This window comes from Emys orbicularis, chromosome 14 (genome assembly GCF_028017835.1).
Source record: "Emys orbicularis isolate rEmyOrb1 chromosome 14, rEmyOrb1.hap1, whole genome shotgun sequence".
NCBI classification, from domain to species: Eukaryota; Metazoa; Chordata; order Testudines; family Emydidae; genus Emys; species Emys orbicularis.
This window is the reverse complement of record NC_088696.1, coordinates 6,350,645-6,372,635: the sequence shown is the minus strand read 5'-3', so window position 1 is coordinate 6,372,635 and position 21,991 is coordinate 6,350,645. Positions and strand designations below refer to the sequence as shown.

General features: G+C 47.5%; 1 protein-coding gene and 1 non-coding gene across 3 annotated transcripts in view; both read right to left on the bottom strand.

Annotated features, from left to right (window-relative positions):
- The window catches only part of FBXO31 (F-box protein 31), a 34,678-nt gene extending 15,350 nt beyond the window's left edge, over window positions 1–19,328 (bottom strand). The window contains exons 1-3 of one of the 2 annotated variants that reach the window (XM_065416698.1): window positions 18,989–19,328; window positions 11,119–11,190; window positions 7,157–7,243 (exon numbers count right to left, since the gene is read on the bottom strand). In XM_065416698.1, coding sequence (XP_065272770.1) covers window positions 7,157–7,243; window positions 11,119–11,190; window positions 18,989–19,328 — 499 coding nt within the window. The remainder of the gene's footprint in view (window positions 1–7,156; window positions 7,244–11,118; window positions 11,191–18,988) is intronic. The other variant, XM_065416699.1, reaches the window with a different exon arrangement.
- Window positions 19,329–21,864: 2,536 nt separating this feature from the next.
- Window positions 21,865–21,937, bottom strand: TRNAM-CAU (transfer RNA methionine (anticodon CAU)). The gene has a single exon. It is a non-coding gene; the product is annotated as a tRNA-Met (tRNA).
- Between the last annotated feature and the right edge of the window lie 54 nt (window positions 21,938–21,991).

Below are 21,991 nucleotides of genomic sequence, written 5' to 3'. Positions count from 1 at the left end.
CGTGAATGCGGGGGGGGATCTGAAACTTATAATTAGGGGAAAGCAGGGAAAGCAAACAGCGTTTGCTTTAAGAGACCATCCCCTTCTTGTCCTACCAGACAGACGCACTCCCCTGCCTCCACTTAAGCACCTGATCCTTGTCGGATTCAGCCATTAAGATGGCAGCAAATATGCCCCATAGTTCCTGAGCACGGCACCCAGAAGACTGGGTGTCATTACAGATTCAACACATACAGAGGACCTTGGAGAAATCTCAATGGGTTACTGCATTTCAACATTTCCTCAAAGCTGCTCCCAAGCATCGTGTACTGGAGCATATCTTGTACTTTGGATCCTCATCTCAGAGCTAGTTAAGATTTAAAGCCTACCGAAAAAGGGGGCAGAAGTAGGAAAGTTTTCCACAAACTGCAAACACAAGTGATTCTTTGAACACTGATACATACAGCCTGCTGCAGACAGGAGTCATAAGGAACTGAAGGTATCCACTACATCATATGCCTGCCTTCCGTGGAGAATACAGATCTGTTCATCTCAGATTCTAAAGATAAGCAACAGCTGACCCATAATATGAGAGTATATTTAATGGCCTGACGTGAACAAAGGACAGAGGACTAGAAGGGACCTCCTGGGTCACCTCGTCCAGCCCTCTCCATCGCAGGCAGCGGTGCCATCGTAGGAGTAGAGAGGTTAATTTACCTCTGTATTTGGCACTGGTATGGCCACAGCTGGAATCCTGCATCAAGTTCTGGTGTTCACAATTGACGGATGTTGATAAACTGGAGAGGGTTCAGAGAAGAGCCATGAGAATGATTAAGGGATTAGAAAACCTGCCTGAAAACTCAAGGAGCTCAACCTGTGTAGCTTAACAAAGAGAAGGTTAAGGGGTGACTTGATCTGTAAGTATCTACATGGGAAACAAATATTTTATAATGGGCTCTTCAGCCTAGCAGAGGAAGGTCTAACACGATCCAATGGCTGGAAGTTGAAGCTAGACAAATTCAGACTGGCAGTTTTTAATTTACCTAGGCCAGACTGAGCTGGAGTGAATCCTGTTACTGGAAGAGTTTAAGCCCAAAGTGGACATGTTAAAAAGTAATTGTATAGAACTAAACAAGAATATTTTCATTATTTAAATGCCAAAGCAAATAGCCGTATCTGTGATCAAGGACACTGCCGAGGGCTGTTTAAATCCCAAACAGCCCCATGGCTAGGGAAGAACTGGAAAGTGACAGAGGAGAAACGAGAAGTAGGAATGATTGGCCCAATGTCACTCAGCCCATGGAGTCAAGCGCAAATAGCAAACTGCATGAAGGATACAAAGTGGATCCGATTTAAAATAGTCTAAGGGTAGTTACTATGCACATACCATTTAATACACAAGAAACCCCACTCACTGATACCTGCCTCCTCCACCCTGTTTGTGTACCCAGCTGATAAATGCCAGTGGCTTTTAAGATTAGAATTGAAAACTTGACAGCTGCTGAACGCAGGCAGCACTGAACTGGAGGAAGAAAAGCTCTTCCATTAGAACCATCTTCTGGGTTAATGCTACAAAGAACAGTCTTGTCTTAATGCCAGACTTTTAAATACAAGAAAGTGCCTGTCCGAAAGAGGAGAGACTTGTACTGAACAGGGTTCATAAACTCAGTTTCTGGGTAATCAGCCAGCTACAGATTAGTTCAAGGAAGGCCATGTTTGCTTAGGGAAAGTGGCTGAGTCATAGCAACATTCAGATCAGTGAGTCTGACACAATCACCCTTGAACTTGGATTAAAATCTGTTCAGCCTTCCAACGGCAGGCGAATCTAACCGAGCAGTCAGAGGCTTAGATGCCCTTCTCTCGCCAATAACGTGAAGAGCTTTTTAACAGCTGTTCAGAGCCAGAAAACTCCCTAATCAGCTGAATGGGAATAGACTGTTCCCAGAGAGAACCTGCAACCTGAGCAGCATTGAAAGTTAACTGCAGTCTCCACACCCTCTCCCTGGAACTTTCCAACAACCCCCTTTGGAGGCAGGCAAAGTGTCTCAGGTGGAGAGCGGATGGTCTGCATCGGGGGGGGGGGCTTTGTATTTTTTAAAAGGAAGTCTCCAGGAAAATGTTAACCTTTGGGCTTCCTACCGTGATGGCTTCACTTCAGATTTTGAGCAGCGCTGCAATGCCTGAACCTGTCAGCTCAGCAGGTGCATTCCCTGCATTCAAGACCTGGTTAGTTACAGCTCTGACTCCGACAAATGAGGGAGATTAGGGATGAGCCTGCCAGCTCTCTCCCAATTCTGATGGAAGAACCATACCTCTCTCCTTTCCAATGGGCTCCCCTCCTCTCTTTGTGCCTCCGAAGAGGTGGGGGAGATAGAGATGCTCCCTAAGAAGGGGTCCCTTTGGGATATAGGCCCCTCTCCCCATCAAGGGGCTCTGTGTAAGGATTTCCTTCTGGTTGTCCTGGGCCAGGGTCAGCTTTTCTGGCTCATAGATTCATAGATTCTAGGACTGGAAGGGACCTCGAGAGGTCATCGAGTCCAGTCCCCTGCCCGCATGGCAGGACCAAATACTGTCTAGACCATCCCTGATAGACATTTGTCTAACCTACTCTTAAATATCTCCAGAGATGGAGATTCCACAACCTCCCTAGGCAATTTATTCCAGTGTTTAACCACCCTGACAGTCAGGAACTTTTTCCTAATGTCCAACCTAGACCTCCCTTGCTGCAGTTTAAGCCCATTGCTTCTTGTTCTATCCTTAGAGGCTAAGGTGAACAAGTTTTCTTCCTCCTCCTTATGACACCCTTTTAGATACCTGAAAACTGCTATCATGTCCCCTCTCAGTCTTCTCTTTTCCAAACTAAACAAACCCAATTCTTTCAACCTTCCTTCATAGGTCATGTTCTCAAGACCTTTAATCATTCTTGTTGCTCTTGTCTGGACCCTTGCTCCAATGCATACTGCCCCTGGTCAGGAGAGGTTACCTCCAGTAGGGTGATGGATGTGTCCAGTCTCAGCAGCTCATTCAGGTAGCCAACAATGGATGGCCAATTAGCATCAACTGTGGCAATGTCTGCAACAGAGGGCTTGTCCACACAGGGACACTATTGTGAAGTGAGCTGGAGTGAGAGTTTAAAGCAGGATAGCTATTCCCTCATGTAGACAAACCCAAGGATGCATCTGCTGGAAACTGACCATGACCCACCATTCACAGGACGTCAGGCAGCCATCAGATAGGAGGCCATTTGAAAAAGGGATTGTATTCAGTCAGGGAAGGGGCAGGAGGAGGCACAGTCCCCCAACTCCCTTAGGAGGGAGTTTGCTTTGGCAAGCTCCAATATCAGTGTTATCCAGCTATTATGAGATAAGAGAAATATAGAGAACGCTACTGAGTCCATCCCATGCAATTCAACCAAGCGAGATCTACGCAGCTGGGACATGCCCCAGAGAACAGCACAGCGATGCTGTTATAGCCCTGGAGATATTCTTCAGAAGAGGATGGGGACCACTTCAGATGCCATGAACGCTAACTAAATATTCTCTCATCACCAGCATCTGGCTTCTACCACCTGGTGACTTTAAACACAAATACTAGGTACTAGAGTTTTCTGTGAAATCTGCAATCTCCAGAGCAAGGGGAGTTGGGAATGAATGAAAGGAAGCTAAATCAATGACCCGTCACAGCTGTGTCTGCAATTCTTTAAGGCTCACCTACAGAGGAAACAGGCATCAGACGTCGGTAATTTGGGAGGGTGGGGGAACAACCAAGAAGTTCACCATTGGAGAAACAGCCTGAAATGCAACTTCAGAGCTGCTGAAAACACACTCGCTATATCAGTTATTCACTAAATCAGTAAAGCAATTCTGATTCCTACTGGGCAGCTTGGTGTCCCCGTTTCACTTCATTCCAGGTGGAGACCTGGGCTGGTGGGTGCATCAGAGGGTCCAACTCAGACATGATGACCACAGGTTCCCGTTATGAAACAGTCACTGCTTGCCAGGCTACTTCACTCATCCTAGCTCACGCTGAAGTCATCAGCTCCAGGGCTGCTTCAAACCCTCGTAGGCTGAAACCCAATGGCTGCCTTTAAGGCTTTAGTGCAGGTGAGTCCATAGCATCCACACCACATGTTAGCACATGCCATGAAACCGCACTCCCAAGCGCCAGTGAGTTAGTAACTCCATCCTGCATTACCCTCCTCTGCAAAATAACCATGCTATCACCCCCCCACTGATAGCAGAGGTGGCTTTAGACATACCCCCCCAGGACAAAGCAAAACTGGTTTCTCTCACTTGATTTCATTCATTAGATCAAAGTCCCACCATGTTCCAGACCCAGAGCATTAGACCCTCGGGCCTTGCTATTCTTCCCTTAACCATGATGAGAGTTACGTACACTCATGGAGAAAGGACTCTTTGTTGGGCGTAGCTGCTCCATTGGAGATGTACATCACAGGCTCTGAAATACTATGGAGACCTGCTCTCTTTAGAGCTGTTCGCAGCACAGGGCACAGAAAGGTATTTTGGCATACTGGGAAGTGTGCTAACAGAGCAGAGGATAGTACTGGGACTCTCAAATTTTGCAACAATAAAGGCTGAATTGGTAGTTTTCCGATAGCACAAGGATGGCACTTGATTTGGATAAAGTGACATAGATCACATCATTCAGAGCAAGTCTGAGTATGGTAAGCAGGAGCCTACAATCTCTGTAGATCTATTCAGGTTCTTATACTGCATCCCTCACCATGGTATCGGAACACTCTCTCCATTGAAAGCAAAGGTGGCCATGGACTAACTAGGCTTAGCAAAATACCCGGGGGTGGGTTCGTTTTGTTTTTTTGTCTTTTTTTACAGTTTTGACTGTTATCAATATTTTTAAGCTTCTTTTTATTTGTATCTGTTTAAATTTTCACAACCGTGCAAAATTTTGGGTTTTAAGCATTTTTCATCAAGTTAAATTTTCACGGTCACAGGAAATTATGGGGAGGGTCGGACAATCTTTATTTAATGACAACAGATGTTGAGATTCAAAAAGAGCTACACTGCAAGTTAACACACAAAATGTCAACATCACATGTCAAAATATACAGAGTAAATACCCTTCAGTCAAACTAAGAAATTCTCAAGCAGCCTTTTGTCTTACTTTGCCTATCTGTCAATTTCTATCAGCATCATTGGAAATATTTTTTCATTGGTTTGCATGCGGCTGGTAGATCATTTACTGATAAAACACCAACCTTTCCAAGCCTAACTACAGCACAGAACTTGGGGTTATGTTTGGACTGCAGGCTGCACTAGAAGGCGCCAAGGTAAAGGTGATCCCTAATGTACTGCCTGTGAGCCAACCACAGCTGATTACTACAGGGTCACTCGGTATTTTCAGGTTTCAGAGCGACAGCCGTGTTAGTCTGTATCAGCAAAAACAACGAGGAGTCCTTGTGGCACCTTAGAGGCTAACAAATTTATCTGGGCATAAGCTTTCGTGGGCTAAAACCCACTTCATCAGATGCATGGAGTGGAAGATACAGTAGGAAGATATATACACACAGTACATGAAAAGATGGGAGTTGCCTTACCAAGTGGGGGGTCCGTTCTAACGAGACAATTCAATTAAAGTGGAAGTGGGCTATTATCAACAGGAGGAAAAATCACTTTTATAGTGGTAATCAGGGTGGCCCATTTCAAACAGTTGACAAGAAAGTGAGAGTAACAGTAGGGGGAAATTAGCATGGGGAAATTAGTATTTAGTTTCTGTAGTGACCCATCCATTCCCAATGCCTACTGTATTTTCCACTCCGTGCATCTGATGAAGTGGGTTTTAGCCCACGAAAGCTTATGCCCAAATAAATTTGTTAGTCTCTAAGGTGCCACAAGGACTCCTCGTTGTTTTTTCAGTATTTTCACTAAGCTACATGCAACCAAGGAAACTCGAGTTTAAAGGTCCCATGAGCAGCGGGATCATGGGGCTTTCTAGCATAATTTTGATTCCTAAACAGGTTCAGATTTTCAGGGTGTACATAAGCGGAGACCCCCAGCGCTCATTCACACACCGGCAGAGTTCACATTCTATCAAGGTTACATTTCAGGATCTCTCCCTACAGAAGGAGGATAGGTTGATCAATGGCTATTAGGCAAGTTGGTCTGGGATGCAAACCCACGCTCTGAGTCCCTAAACCTCTGATTGCCAGAAGCTGGGACTGGATGACAGAGGATGGATCACTCAATTGCCCTGTTTCATTCATTCCCTCTGAAGCATTTGGCACTGGGCACTGTCCAAAGACAGGAAACTGGGCTAGATAGTGTCATTGTATGACCCAGTATAGCCGTTCTTATGAAACTTCTCTTTGTTAGGATTAAATAAAAATCCTGAAGTCCAGAGTGCTTTTTATTTTATTGGGGGGAGGGAGCAAGAAGGAATTCCCCTCTGTAAATGACATGCCTCCAGCAGTGATTCCTGGGCTGCTGAAGTCCAGTGATCTCCCCCTTAGATATCAGAGAGAGGGGACTACAGTTCAGAGAAATCTATGGGAAACTTTCAGAACTGACAACACTTAGACTCAGCCAGAGGGACAAAGAAAGGGGACGTCTCTGCCCACACCCAAGAAAAGGCTAACTGATAACACTCATATTCCTAGTTTTGTCTATCTAGGACAGTCAGCACACAGCTGTGGCCCATGTGACATCCTCAGGGCCATATAGGTAGTATTGGATGCGGCCCACAATGGTAAATAGGTTGAGAACCGTGGATCTAGAGCCTATTAGGGTCATTTCTGGAGCTGGATGGAGTTGGTCCCAAGAGCAATGCAAGCAGCTCTCCTCCTTCCCCTAATGGCAAGCTGGAATGTGTTACCTCCACAGTACACTCAAGCCCACTGCCCTGGAAAGCATTTGCTACCTGTGCCTAGTTAGTTTCCACCAGTGCCAACCCTGGATAGGATGCTCTTCTAACTCCAAGCACTTCTCCAGAGGGGTGAGTACTATTATCCCTACGTTACAACTACCTAAGGTGTCACCTTAGAGGGTCAGAACAAAGTGCATGAGAACCAAGTCACGGGAAAGCCTGGGTGACAGCTCTCCTTATTCTGCCCCCGAGGTAGTTGCTCGCAGTAACTTCACACGCCATGCAGTGCCTCGTGTGTGCTCAGTGCAGAAAGCGTTTGCTAATGGGAGGTACGTACGGCAGGTGTAAACATCTCTGTACTCCATGTGTTCGTAGTCGGGAAGGATTTTCATAAAACGCCCCGACTTCACTCGTGGATTTATACCTGGACAGACACAGCAGGGTAAGTACCAGAGAAGTTGATTCCCCTCTGACCATCACATAACGTTAATCTGAACCAACCAGATAGGAAGGTCAAGTCCCTTGTTGACTTAAGGCGCACTTCTTCAGCCCCCAGCCCAAATCAGCCACTCAGAAGAATTCGGCACATTTTATGATTCCCTCATAAGTTATCGATGTGACCGAACAAATTCCGAGTGAAGACTGAGCTTATCGTAGGGTAGGTCTATACTTACCTCCGGGTCCGGCGGTAAGCAATCGATCTTCTGGGATCGATCCCAGAAGTGCTCGCCGTCGACGCCGGTACTCCAGCTCAGCGAGAGGAGTATGCGGCATCGACGGGGGAGCCTGCCTGCCGCGTCTGGACCCGCGGTAAGTTCGAACTAAGGTACTTCGACTTCGAAATTGCGTACCTTAGTTCGAAGTGGGGGGTTAGTGTGGACCAGGCCTCAGTCTACGCAAGACAAGAGCAACCAAAGGCTTTTTGCTCTTTTCACTCTTCAATCCAGCTAATTGTTTTCAAAACACCATCTAGCATCGGTTTCATTATGCCCTCTAAGAGCTTGGGTTTGGCTTTATTCCCCATTGTCTTAGTGTAGCATGTAGAAAATAGAACAAACATTCATTGTTTGCACCTTCAAGCCTGAATTCTGCCAAGAGTTCCAAATAAATGTTGCTGAAACTAAAGAGTTCTGCATGACACTAGAGACCGAGGACACACCGCCAGGCAAGCCTTTCAGGAAAGCTGAGCAGGAAAGTACCAGTAGGTTTGTAAACAGAGATGTTTGTTGAATCTAAACTGATGGCAAGCCAAGGATTTCATATCCCTGCAAACCAGGGTAAGGTTCAGGAAAGGAGGAATGAGCTGACAAATGTTCTGACTCTGCAGAAGTCTGGAGAAATGCACAGGTCAGGATTCAGATGTGTAGTAAGAGATTCTTTATTTACAAATGGAATAGAGTCTATGGCATGCTTTCTACAGGGAAAACACTATGTTCTACGGTGCTAAATGCTCACCAAGGACCTATTGCAGTGGAAGGAGACTAAAGATGTTAAACATATTAAGAGGCACTTTGAAGTGTAAAGAAGCAGTGGGAAAAGTTGCAAAAACAGGACCATATCAGGTACATGATTAATAGATAATTTGTAACTATACCACCATTCTGGCTATGATGAAAGCCGCACTGCACAGCAAAGAAGGGTCTGACGTGACTGAGGTTTCCTTACAGACATTTTCAAAGCATTGCATACACTCGAGTTCCCCTGCATGGTCTCCCAGGGAGGTAAGTGGTACCATTCCCATTTTACAGATAGGGAAACTGAAGCATGGGAAGGTGAAGTTACTTGGGTCAAGGCCACACAGCAATGGTCTCAGAGCTGGGATCAGAATTCAGGATTCCGGGCTCCCAACACGAGGTTCAATGCACCAGGCCACCACCGCCTCTGACAGTCAGATAAAGCACAAGGTCCATTTGCAAGGAGCCAGACATCCTGGGGCCAGCAAAGCGCACTCAGGACTCTCACTCTGGTGACCTACGAAGACAAACACTTTCATTTTTAACAAGCTGAGCCCTGCTTCTTGTAAAGGGCCGCGGGACCATAGACCAACCACTGGAGCCAATGGTTTGTCACTGCTGATTTCCTAAAGATCCTGGGTTGTTCCATCCCCTGCTAGACCGATTCAGCGTCAGCCTTTGGGACCCAGGAAACGCCTGGGTCCCAAGGACAGATCAATTCACTACTGCAGGGCTTGTGTCATCCAGGCTGCTGCCGGGGCTGTCACAAGCGCTCTCCCAGCTGGTACCTGCAGCTGAACCAGCTCCTGTGATAAACAGCCAATGTAGCCTCTGACCCATTAGCACGAGAGGCAGCTTGATCTTGCTAAGCAGGGGACTCCTATATTCAAATGCCAGTTTGGGGTCAAGTCCCTAATCTGCCTGTTCTCCCCCACCCCCCGTAAAATGGGGATGAAACTCCCCTACCTCCCAGGGGGCTTGTGCTGACCAAGGAATTTGTGCTTGTAAAGCACTCACATGCAAGTGGCAACATTCATCATAACGCATGGGCTGCGGCTGCTTATTTGGAGAGGTGTCCTGGAGATGAGTTGTGACGCTGTATGGAATCTGGGGGACACTTGAGGATATTATGAATATCAATATTATAAAAGTGTCATGAGTTAGGCCATGTAAGGTATCTGCAAAAATGTTATAATTTGCCAAATATGATCATCTCATGTATGTGTTTGTATTATGAGTTATAGATAAATACGTCTGTCTGTTTTTCAAACTTGTGCTACACTTTGGGTGACACCCCCAGACAGTTTGGCATCAGCACTGCCTAGCCTGCTTGATGGCCCATTAAGGACTATCAGCTATACAACTGACCCATTGAGAGAAGGCAGATACACCTTATGACTCAGCAAGGCACACAGGGACATGCCTATGGACAGAACTCTAAAGCTTTTAAGCCATGTGCTGGGCAGCTTGTGTTTGAAACAAAGAAAGCACAGGCCGCATGGCAAAAGACTATAACGGGCAGCTGCATCTTCTCCATGTCTTCAATCGTGTTTCTTATCTCTGGAGGAACTTTGCTACAAACTGACGCTCTGAACAAAGGACTGAATGACCCATCCAAGCTGTGGATGTGTTCCAGAGGGACTTGCAAGCCAGCAAAGTCACCAATACTGCTAGGAACCTGATATATGGACTTTGAAGTCTTTGGATGTATGTGACTGTTTTACCATTTAACATCTCTCTTCTTTCTTTTTTCTTTATAATAAACCTTTAGTTTTAGACACTAAAGGATTGGCTGGCAGAGTGGTATTTTGGGTAAGATCCAAACCTATACTGACCTGGTAACATGGCTGACCCTTTGGGGTGAGAAGAACATTCTGTATATGTGACCAGAGTTATTTTAAATAACTTCTCACTGAACCGGACCTAGGTGGTGATTGGGAGCCAGAGAACTGGAATGCAATAAAGGGGGCGGTGTGATTTCTTTTTTGCTTCTTGATAACCAGTGTGGAGGATGAGAAGCACAGTTTGAGACTGGTTGGGGAGTTTAACTTCAGTGTTACCCACCAGTCTTGGGAATATCTGCTCTCCCTTTTGCAGCCTGCTCTGACCTTGGCATTTCCAGTGAGGGCTGCCCCAGGCACCACGGATCACACAAGTGTTGGCACTTCTGTATAGACCCAGGACAGTCGGGTCCCCTTTCTCCTGCATGAGGTGGTTTGGAATGTAGGGGGCAGGGTGATGAGAGTAAAGGAACAGATAACCTCCCCATCCCCCTCTGTGTGTGTCAAGTTGCAATAGGTGTTCCACAGAGAATCACTGCCCTGACCTTCCCCTAAGGGGAAGCCCAGGCACAGTAGAGTGATGGTGGACAGAAGCTGCTTACACTGGGGGAAAGGAGTGGAACATTGTTTCAGAGGACCATACAAAGATAAAGCCTGCTCTGATTAATACAGGTTACCCACTGGCCAGAAAGGGGCAAACCAAACAGTTGAGGATACTTTTAAAATCCTACTGACAGATTAAAAACTGTCCTCAGATTTGGGTGAGCGGTTACCAGTTACTAAACACGCTAGCCACAAACTAATAGCTATTTCCAGAAACCCTCAGACTCTGTGGTTTCTTCCAATCAAAGGGGTATTGAGAGGCAACAGCGATTCTTGATATCTGTCTGGCATTAAAGCGCTGTGGTAGTCAAACTCGTTACAGCTTTAGAGATGAAATCTCTGCCACGAAATACAGAGTCTGTTTCAAATGCCCAGGATAAAGATTCAGTGCAAATTCACTTTTAAAAATGGAACTAAACAAGAACAGGAGCATACAGACCTGCACTGACTTCACTACTTACGTTTGGCATAGACATCTCGACAGGACACTCCTGTGATCTCCAGTTTCCGTAAGTTCTCGCAGACGCCATACTCTGCAGTGACAGACAGAAAGGGGTTAAGAGGTAATAAAATGAGTGATTGTGTGAAAAGGTTTTGGCCTGTCCACAGAGCTCCAGGTTACCTACAACTGCAGCAAGAATTTAGGCAGCTTTAAATTCAATCCAATCTATTTTATTTAAAGAACAATCTTGCAAATTGCTGTATTTGTTAGCAAATATTCTTGTTGCTGTTGCCAAGAAGCACTAGAGGAAAGTTGGATGGCATTTCTTTCCAGACTAGATTCTCAGATTCCCTAGTACATTTTACAAGTGATGGCTGCTGGCAATATATTGTGACAATTCCTTGCTGATAAATTACAGACACTTACACATAGAATAGGTGATGGCATGAAGTGGGGAAAATGACCCATCCAAACTGGGAATCTTTGTCAGTAGAGCAAACTATCATTGCAACTAGGACTTACTTGCTCCCACTAATTTGTCCAACAAGCAAAAGGGTTTATTAAGACTCACGGAAAATGGCCACATTTCAGAGTCCTGAAAGATCTACAGCTAAGATTATTTTAAAAGAATACGTCTGTTTCATAGCCCCAAATTGTTAAGAGAATGTAACGTGTCTGCATGTACAAATACACTTGCAAATAAATCAGACTGAAATTGGTCCATTCTTTGCAGATGCCTTTGACTATTTTGTTTTCAATACATTCTGTTAGTGATACAGGGATCATAAAAGCCTTTTCAAAACTTTTAAAGTAACTTTAAAGTAGGAAATGAGAGACTTCAGTGCAGGTTCAGAAGGCAAGCATTAAACTTGAATTCCTAAAAATATTGCAGACAAGTACTAGCAAACAATTCAATGAAAGAAATCCTGTAACACCAAGGGAAGAGGGAAAAACATATCAAACAGCAACAAAAACAGAGCTTAGTGCCAAAAGCAAATCAGCTGCAGAGACCCTCATAGTCCTCAGCAGGGAAAATCCACACTCTGAAAACCTCAAATGCACCTGCCAAAAATCAGACACCAGATTCCTTTAGCAGAAGATTAAAGCACCTGATAGCTCCCCGCACCTGCTAGATATCTGATACCGAGTATGTCCTTAAAGAACCCCAGGGAAGCCATCTGATCTGAAACCCACCCTCACACCAGGGACGGTGTCCATCAAGCTTCCTTGAATTTATGATTAACTATTGCTGCCTGTTACCGGTATCTATTCCTAAGAACTTGCTCTGTACTCTGATTTCAATTATAGGCCAAATGAGAGAAAGCAGACATCTGCCTGGCTCAACTCAATTATGTTCTTACAATACATATGCTCTATGTACATACATGTTTTACTAGGGTATGCAATGTAGCTTGACAGAGCACACACAAGACCACATGTGTTTTGGAAGGTTGACTTGGGTTACTGCAGGAATGAATGTGAACAGTCTCTTGCTATGAGAAGCGAGTTGAATAAAGACAGGAAGGGGACAAGAGGGAAAACAGATTCCCCTCCCTAAAAACTTCTATTGATGTGAGTGGAAGCTTGCCACTGACATCAGCACGAGCAGGATGAAGCCCTAGTTGTTTAGGATGGGAGATGAGAGGGAGTACAATTAGCTAGTGAGCAGACAGCAAAGCTTCCAGGAATGCACTTCCAGCCTAGCATAAAACAAGCTATTTTAGTGCTGGGCAAGAGCCAACTGAACGTATGCAGCAATTCTGCAGATTTGTGAACTCAAAGCTGGAAATGTGGACCCACCCCACAAATGATCCAATGTCCCTCCCACCAGTCTATCAGACATTATACTGCTTTTAATGCTACCCTGTGTCTTGTTTGATAATATCATCAGGGACATGTTAAAAGCAATAGGCTTTTGCAGCTGATCTGTGATTCAGGAAATTACAGGCCTTCAGGAGAGGCAAGAAGCAATGTTGTCACAGCCTGTAGTTTGGAGAACAGCTGGTTCTTATACTAAAGAACTTCACCTGCCTACAAAGCCAGCCAGGGGGCTGCTAATGTCAGGCCACACACTTTCTGCAGCAAGCAATGCAGCTAGATTAAACTGGATACTGTCATCTGAAGTCAGAGACTGCATTGGGGGAGGGGGGAAGAAACGCGCAGGGATGTCACAGGTCCAGCTGAGCGCCTCTTTTGGCCACTCACCAGACTGCTATGTGGGGATGCCACCACCGAATCCTGCAGGTGTTTTAAGCCCCTACTGTCTGAACAGAGCCCAGGTACTGCCACTGTCTCTAGGTGCACTCTTAGGGTGTGGATCTTCTCTTTGGCACCCTCCCCCCAACAACTGTAATCACATGGCCCCCTGCCCAGCCCTCAGAACCAGTGCTGACCCCTCAGACTAACCCTGTAGCTTAAACGCACCCTTTCCGTGAACCCCAGTAATAACTTCATAGAATCTATCAGAATTCCTAAGTTCTACATAGGTTCCCCAAATCAAGACAATTCTGCCCAAATGACATTTTTTCTGTTTTGTTCTTTATTAGTTAGGATATTTGTGGGATAACATTCTCTCTTCCTCCAGGTCACCTGCTTCTGATGCCCCAAAATTCTCAAATGCTCATCACTGTAGTATCTAAGGTGACAATTCAGTCTGAACTCGTGGAAACACGGATCATCATACACAGAAATCACGACGTAAGTTGGGAAAAATCATCCAATGGAACAAAGATCCTGGTTTCCAACAAGTGGCCTTGTTAACTGGTAGGAGACAGAGAGACTACCTAAAAGCAGAACTATCACTAGGTCTGGTGTATTTTACAAGTTTCACAGTTTGGGTTTACTGGATCTTTCCCAAAAGAGTCAGCGTCTTCTCAAACATTAGCAACTTCCTAAAAACAATTCCAGTGCAATTTTCATTGCCATCTGACATGAGCCATGCAAGTCCTGCAAGAATCTCATCTTGTTTGCTAGCAAGAATGTAAACTTAGCTGGTGAAATTCCTACAAGTCATAATCCTGGTCTACTCAGTGATCTAAACTACAACCAAAAGCCCATACTGGCTTTGCTTAACAGTGGATGGATAGAACACTTCAGTTTTTTCTTGAAGGGCTGTCATGGTGGTGAAAGGTACAAAATTACAGATTGTGAAGAGCGAACTCCCCTACCACTCCCACATCCAAATCCCAACTATTATTAATGGCAAGAAAGCTCGCCAGTACATGGACAGCACTATTTATTCTTGATGCTGGAAAGGATAAAGGGGAGGTTAAGAGCTATGTAATGCTGCAATTCAGCTACAGAAAAAAAATACTGTTTTGCTTTCCCTGACAATCAAATGGGAGGTTTCCAGTAAATCCTGCTTCACTGCAATTAAGGCTCTTTTAAGGGAAATTCTCAATGCGCCAGTTCACCAAGGAAATTAAATATTGAAAATGTTCTAACTCGTTAATATGGATGAAAATTCACAACCACAGTGAGAGTGGCTGCTCATAATCCTACTTCAAAAGGAAAGATAGAACTTGGTTATGAAATTCTCATTCTACTAGCTGGGAAGGTTGTTCTCTTAGGTTAACAGGCAGGACTTTGAAGATTTACTCAACACATGGTAAATACACCAGCGTTGCCATGCCCTGTGGAATTTAAAGTATTAAACAGTGCACTGTTTATTATGGCCTGCACTTAAGCGTAACATTGTCAGCTTCCTAGTTTACACATTTGTAAGTGCAGTGTACTATATCTTTTGCTTTTATATAATGCTCTTCCCTTCCTGGTTTCACTCTACCTTCTCTTCTATAATAGATCATAGCACATCTTATTCTGCAATTTTCTGTTTGCATTTCTCCTCCCCCCTTTCTGCACCTTATGTTCTCTACCCTCCCCACAACAACTAAATTTTTCCTACAGTAAAGAATTGGAATTGCAGCAGGTATTGCCACTACCCTCCTGAAAAGTCATGAAGACTTTGGAAGTGCTTTTCAAGCAAGTCTTTAGTAGCGAGCAAGGAAACAGACACTGGAGCAGGTAAGGTAACGTCTTTACACAAAAAACATATTTGTGAACCTAAAGAACCAAGTATCAGAGGGGTAGCCATGTTAGGCTGGATCTGTAAAAAGCGACAAAGAGTCCCGTGGCACCTTATAGACTAACAGAAGTACTGGAGCATAAGCTTTCGTGGGTGAATACCCATTTCGTCAGACGCAAGAACCAAGAACACCAAACTTCATTCTCCACTTTTATGCCACACTAAGGCTAACTGTAACTGACAACTAAGTCTTTTAATTCTATGCCTACATAAGCACAACATTAGCAGCCCGAAAGACTGTATACGATAAGGTGCTGAGAAGTGGCTGTAGGCCTAGCATGGATGCACAGACCACGGCCAGGCCAGACACGTTGTTCAGCACGCAATCAGAGGGGTCAGTGAAAAGCATTTTGCACTGGGAATGGGGAGACCTGGCTTCTATTCACAGCTCTAGATCACTCCCCCACTCTTCCCCCCCCATGCGACTCAGCTTCCACATCTGTAGAACAGATGCCCACCCTTGTAAAGTGTTCTGAGATCTACAAAAGACTAATCTACAGGTGCTAAATGTAACACAAAGACTGCCCCATGATGACTATTTAACAATTGATATTTTCTCCCCAAACCCGTTTAAACAAAAACAAAACATTAGGGTGTTTTAAATTTGTGAATTCTAGATCTGGTTACTATGAACCATCAGTGAAATTTCCTAGACAGGTGACCTGATGTGGTGTGTTATTTCAATATAAAACTGGTGACCACTTAAACTACAAGCATATTTGGTCATGGGTTAATCAAGGTAAGTCAAGTCAAAAGCCAGAGTGCGTAGGAAAGTGATTGCAACACTCCTCTTGTCAAACAAGCAGGTCAGAGAAACAGTTTATCGCAAACAGTCACAATGATAAAAGGGCATCATCCCAAAAGTATCTGGCTACAAATGTTACATAACTAGCTAATGTTTCTCCACATTCATTCTCCAATTTCAAAGCCACAGCCAAAGGCAACTGCGTGAGGCCTGAAGGGGGGATCCCCCCTACTCAAAATACTGCTTCAGGGACTGCAATAAAATTGAGTCTGCCTGCAATCACACTAAACCAAGGTGTCAAAACTTATTTGGTTGAGTGGGCTGATTTACATTTTTAATTATAGTCTATGGCTACAAAGTTAGGGCCGTTTATAACCCTTGATCCACAGCAGTGATCTCATGACAAAAGCAGGTATGCACGAAAATCAAAGGTAAAAAAAGACAATTAAGTAGCACTGCACTCTTAGCAGAGAAAGTGTTGTTTAAAGCACTTGCACAACCATCTGTCCCTTGTTTAAGTGGCCGTTTGTGCATGCACAAGTAATAACCACACAAGCAACCAAGAAGGCAGACTTGCACAACTGTAATCAGGAAGTACAGATCTGTGATGCGCTCAGAGTTAATATGTTATTGTTAGGAATAGGAGCATGTTATTGAATTGAATTCACCCCTTTGCTCTATTTCTAGGCCCTTATAATTTCACAAAAATTATACTTTTCTGCCTAAATTGTCATATGCTAGCTCTCAGCCCAAACTGATGCTTATTTTTATATATATATAACACCTACCTAGGACTCTGTCTTCCCTTATAGATGTTTGAAAGTCATGCAACCTTATACTCACTACTACATGGAGACAACATACGAAGATGCAGAGCTCCAGATATACACATATATGAACATGGAGTCCTACATGGCTACAACACTGCATGGAACTCCACACATTTCCAAGCAGCTGATTTATTCCTATGATCAGGAATTCAATTAAACCCAGAGCATGTATTTTTTTGAATGTATATTCTCATATACAAGGAGAGCATTATTTGAATATATGCAATGGTACTACTAAGAAGAGACCAGGAGATGGTGAAGTAATTACCCTAACAAAGTTATCAATGAGATTTTATACTTGTGCAGTCTGAAAATTCAAGATTACGGTTCCCACACTATTGGTAATAGCCACATTACATCTACAAAGGTGAAATAATTGATATTATATACAGCACCACAAAATGCTATATACAGCATATGAACAGAGCCAAATTACAGTTTCTGGGGAAACCATAACCGGATTTCCTGAATGAAGAGTTTAAAGTCTAATTCCTAAGGTCACAGTGACAGTGCTGTGAGAACTTCATGAACTCCTCAGGAGGAGACGGACTCTGATCTGTCTAAAGCACCGTGCATGCTTTTGGTATAGGAAGTGCTCCAGTGGATCAGACCAGGGGTCGATCTAATTCAGCATCCTATCTCTGACAGTGGCCGGAATCAGATGCTTAAGAGAAAACAAGGAACTGTAATGGATAGTTACGTAATGTGTCAGTAGAAGTAGTTTCTTTCTACACCTTGCCAGATACTGTTTGGTTTATGCCCTGAAGGGAGGGGTTGTTATATACAATAGTTTTCAATCCTATCTAATGCAACTGTGGATGCTCTTATCATACATAGTAGCGTTCAAAGGAAAATGAGACTAGTTCTTGGTCTCAATGATACATCGTGACAGTGAGATACACAGGTCATTTATGAGTTGTCTAAAGAGATATACTTCCTTGTATCAGTTTTAAATCTGGTTTCTTTTAATATTATTGAGTGTCTCTTTGTAGTATAAGAAAGAGCAAATGGCATTGTATAAAATGAATACCAGTTATACTCATATGTGAGAACTTTGCCAAGGCCACAACCCACAAAAACCAAACCCTTATGACCTAGAAGCAATTTTTGTGTGAAATTTACCAATACAGGTATAGATTCTTCTTGCCCACTCTTCTAACAACAACTAAAAAGTGGATACTACATTTTTGCCCCCCTTCTCCTCCCAAAAATTATATCCCTGGGCAAGAAGGATCATGCTAGGCTGAGAAAACAGCATACAACTTCTTGGGAACAGTCTTCACTGCTTTGTGCGATCCATGGGTTCCCATCAGTTCTGACAAGCACCCTCAGCTGCCCTCAAGTGCAGATAAGGAACCATCCATCCCCTGCAGCCATTGATGCTATCCTTAATGCATCTGAGCACTTCCTGTTTGATGGCACAAAGTGCAGCTGCTTAGCGTGCTCAGACACTCCAACTAGATGCGCTCACTGGCAGGTCCAAAATGTTAATATATATATATATATATATATATGACATCATAGCTGGCCACAAATGCACCACACAGCAAGAGACGTGATGGGTACCATGCTGGGAGAAGCAGAAGCAAGTTAGGCAACTTGGTGGGTGTCAGGGCAGCTGGGTTAGCAGACAGGGGACAGGCAGTAGGGTGCCTGCAAAGCAAAGGGCAAGGAGTAAAAAGCATGCATTACATTTTGGTAGGAGAGGACTGGGGCTCTGATGATGGACATGTCACTGAATATGCGGCAGAGTGTCTCTACAGGGGAAGTGGTAGGGAGATGCCCTAGGAAGATGGGAGGGCTGGCACCCGGGCTGTGACCCACTCACCAGCACCAACCAGAACCTGGTACCATTCCCCTTCCAGGGCTGGCAACCAACCCAGCCCAATCCCAGCAGCTAGTGTCAGCACCCCACCGCTCCCTACACACCACATCCCAGGATGCCCCTACTTTACCCCCAGCCTCCTACCCTCCTCAGTTGTCCACCCCCAGAGGCTACCTTCCACCCATGCTTCCTGTCCTGGTGGACCTTTCCAGAGCCTCACACCTGCAGAGTCAGCCCCATGCAGTGTCCCCATGGGTCCCCCTCGTCCCCAGCACCCCCTCCCTGGGCCTGGCCCCTCTAGAGATGCCACATCCCCACGTCTAGTGTCCCCACAGGGACCCCCTCGTCGCCAGCGCCCGCTCCTCGGGTCTGGCCCATCCAGTGCCCGCCGGCCCCGGGCGGTACCTTCGCGGCAGCGCCGCCGCCAGATGGTGTCGGTGCGGAGGATGCGGCGGAAGGTGCTGCAGACCCGGGCCAGGCTGGGCAGGTCGGTGCCGGGCAGGGAGCCGAAGATCTGCACCAGGAGCTCGGGGGGCAGCTCCAGCAGGGAGAGCGGGGCCCGGGCGGCCGGGGCGGGGGCCGGAGCCTCCCCTGGTCCCAGCCGGGCTCCCTCGATCCGCTCCTCCTCGGCGTCCGTGTCGGGCTCGCTGTCAGCCGGGCCCTCCCGCCGCTGCTCCCGCTGCGCTCCGCGCCGCCGGCAGCCCCGCGACGGCCCCACCCCGCACAGCCGCGCGCACACCGCCATGGCCGGCCGGCGACTGGCGGAGGGCAGCTGCCGGCGGCGGCCCGCACGCGCAGGGCCCGCCCAGCGGCGGGCTCGGCCAATCACCACCCGCGCTCGGGCGCTGACCCCGGCGCGCCACAGACGGCGACACGCGCCTTACAGACCAGTGGACCACTGATATCAGGGTTGGAAGGGACCTCAGGAGGTCATCTAGTCCAACCCCCTGGCAGGTTTTTACCCCAGTTCCCTAAATGGCCCCCTCAAGGATTGAACTCTCAATCCTGGGTTTAGCAGGCCAATGCTCAAACCACTGAGCTATCCCTCCCCCCAGACGTAACCACGCCCGCTGTCACTTTTGCCACACCTACTAACCGTCTCCAACCCTGCCGTCACACTCACCCCGCCCACTCGCCGCGTGACACGCCCACAACCAGCGACCACGCCCAGCGAGCGGCACATCACGCCCCCTATGGGCTGTGTTAGCGCCTCGTTCAAACTAAGTCCCCATTTCCCCCTGCCTGCCCCAGGGGGTTACACAGACCCGGCCCCTCTCCCCTGGGGTCTATAACAGCCCGCCCCAGGGGTTACACAGACCCGGCCCCTCTCCCCCTGGGGTCTATAACAGCCCGCCCCAGGGGTTAAACAGACCCGGCCCCTCTCCCCCCTGGGGTCTATAACAGCCCGCCCCAGGGGTTACACAGACCCGGCCCCTCTCCCCTTGGGGTCTATAACAGCCCGCCCCAGGGGTTACACAGACCCGGCCCCTCTCCCCCTGGGGTCTATAACAGCCCGCCCCAGGGGTTACACAGACCCGGCCCCTCTCCCCTTGGGGTCTATAACAGCCCGCCCCAGGGGTTACACAGACCAGGCCCCTCTCCCCCCTGGGGTCTATAACAGCCCGCCCCAGGGGTTACACAGACACGGCCCCTCTCCCCTGGGGTCTATAACAGCCCGCCCCAGGGGTTACACAGACCCGGCCCCTCTCCCCTGGGGTCTATAACAGCCCGCCCCAGGGGTTACACAGACCCGGCCCCTCTCCCCCCTGGGGTCTATAACAGCCCGACCCAGGGGTTAAACAGACCCGGCCCCTCTCCCCCCTGGGGTCTATAACAGCCCGCCCCAGGGGTTACACAGACCCGGCCCCTCTCCCCTTGGGGTCTATAACAGCCCGCCCCAGGGGTTACACAGACCAGGCCCCTCTCCCCCTGGGGTCTATAACAGCCCGCCCCAGGGGTTACACAGACCCGGCCCCTCTCCCCCTGGGGTCTATAACAGCCCGCCCCAGGGGTTAAACAGACCCGGCCCCTCTCCCCCTGGGGTCTATAACAGCCTGACCCAGGGGTTACACAGACACGGCCCCTCTCCCCTGGGGTCTATAACAGCCCGCCCCAGGGGTTACACAGACCCGGCCCCTCTCCCCCTGGGGTCTATAACAGCCCGCCCCAGGGGTTAAACAGACCCGGCCCCTCTCCCCCCTGGGGTCTATAACAGCCTGACCCAGGGGTTACACAGACCCGGCCCCTCTCCCCTGGGGTCTATAACAGCCCGCCCCAGGGGTTACACAGACCCGGCCCCTCTCCCCCTGGGGTCTATAACAGCCCGCCCCAGGGGTTACACAGACCCGGCCCCTCTCCCCTGGGGTCTATAACAGCCTGACCCAGGGGTTACACAGACCCGGCCCCTCTCCCCGCTGGGGTCTATAACAGCCTGACCCAGGGGTTACACAGACCCGGCCCCTCTCCCCGCTGGGGTCTATAACAGCCCGCCCCCAGCTGTTATGGACTTGGACCCTCTCACTGAGGGTCACAGGAAGACCCACCGGCTTCTGTTTGAAAGTTTCCTTAGCACATTTGATCATAACTATAAGCCCAGGCCCTGAGTAATGAGCCCTGCAGCACCAAGGAAGTGCATGCCATGGCTCTCAGCGAGGACAGCCTTGGGGGGCTACGCCCGTGGAGCTTCCACCTGCCTCTTCCAGGGCCAGGAGCCAAACACACCTGCTGACTTCTGCAAGCTCTGCACTGCCCCTCTGCAGCAGGCAGCAGAACTCAGGAGAACTTCTGTATTACCCCAGGGTGCCAGCCCCCCAGCCGCAGCTGGGGCCAGAGACTGCTCTGCGCACTGGCTGATTTCATCTCCACACTTGAGCAGCTCACCCTGCAAGCCAGCAGCCAGCCCTGTACACCAGCTTTGCGGGGCTGTGCGCTGTGTGCCTCCTCCCCTGACTGTTGAGCGCTGGTTCACACTATAAACTTCTGTCGGTATAATTAGGGTGCTCAGGGGTGCGGAAAACCCGGATCCCCCTGCACCATCGCCTCCTGGTTCCCCTGGTGGGATCTTGCCACCCGCTCTTTGCAACAGTCTCTGCAGCGCCTGTTTGCTGCTTGGAAAGCAGGGAGTTTAGGGACGCTGCATTGCTGGTTTCGTATCCTTCCTCCCGGCAATGCAAAAACTCTTGCTATCGCCTCTCCTCTGCCTGCAGATAAGGAGGAGCAGCCTTGCTCGCAATAGCTGCATAACAAATGTAACAGCCAGGGGAGGGGGAAAAAACTGAGGATGCCCCGTGTGAGGATCGAACTCACGACCTTCAGATTATGAGACTGACGCGCTACCTACTGCGCTAACGAGGCTCCTTGAAAAACCAGCCTTCAAAAAGATGTTTTAATCTTGCTTTCCCTAATGGC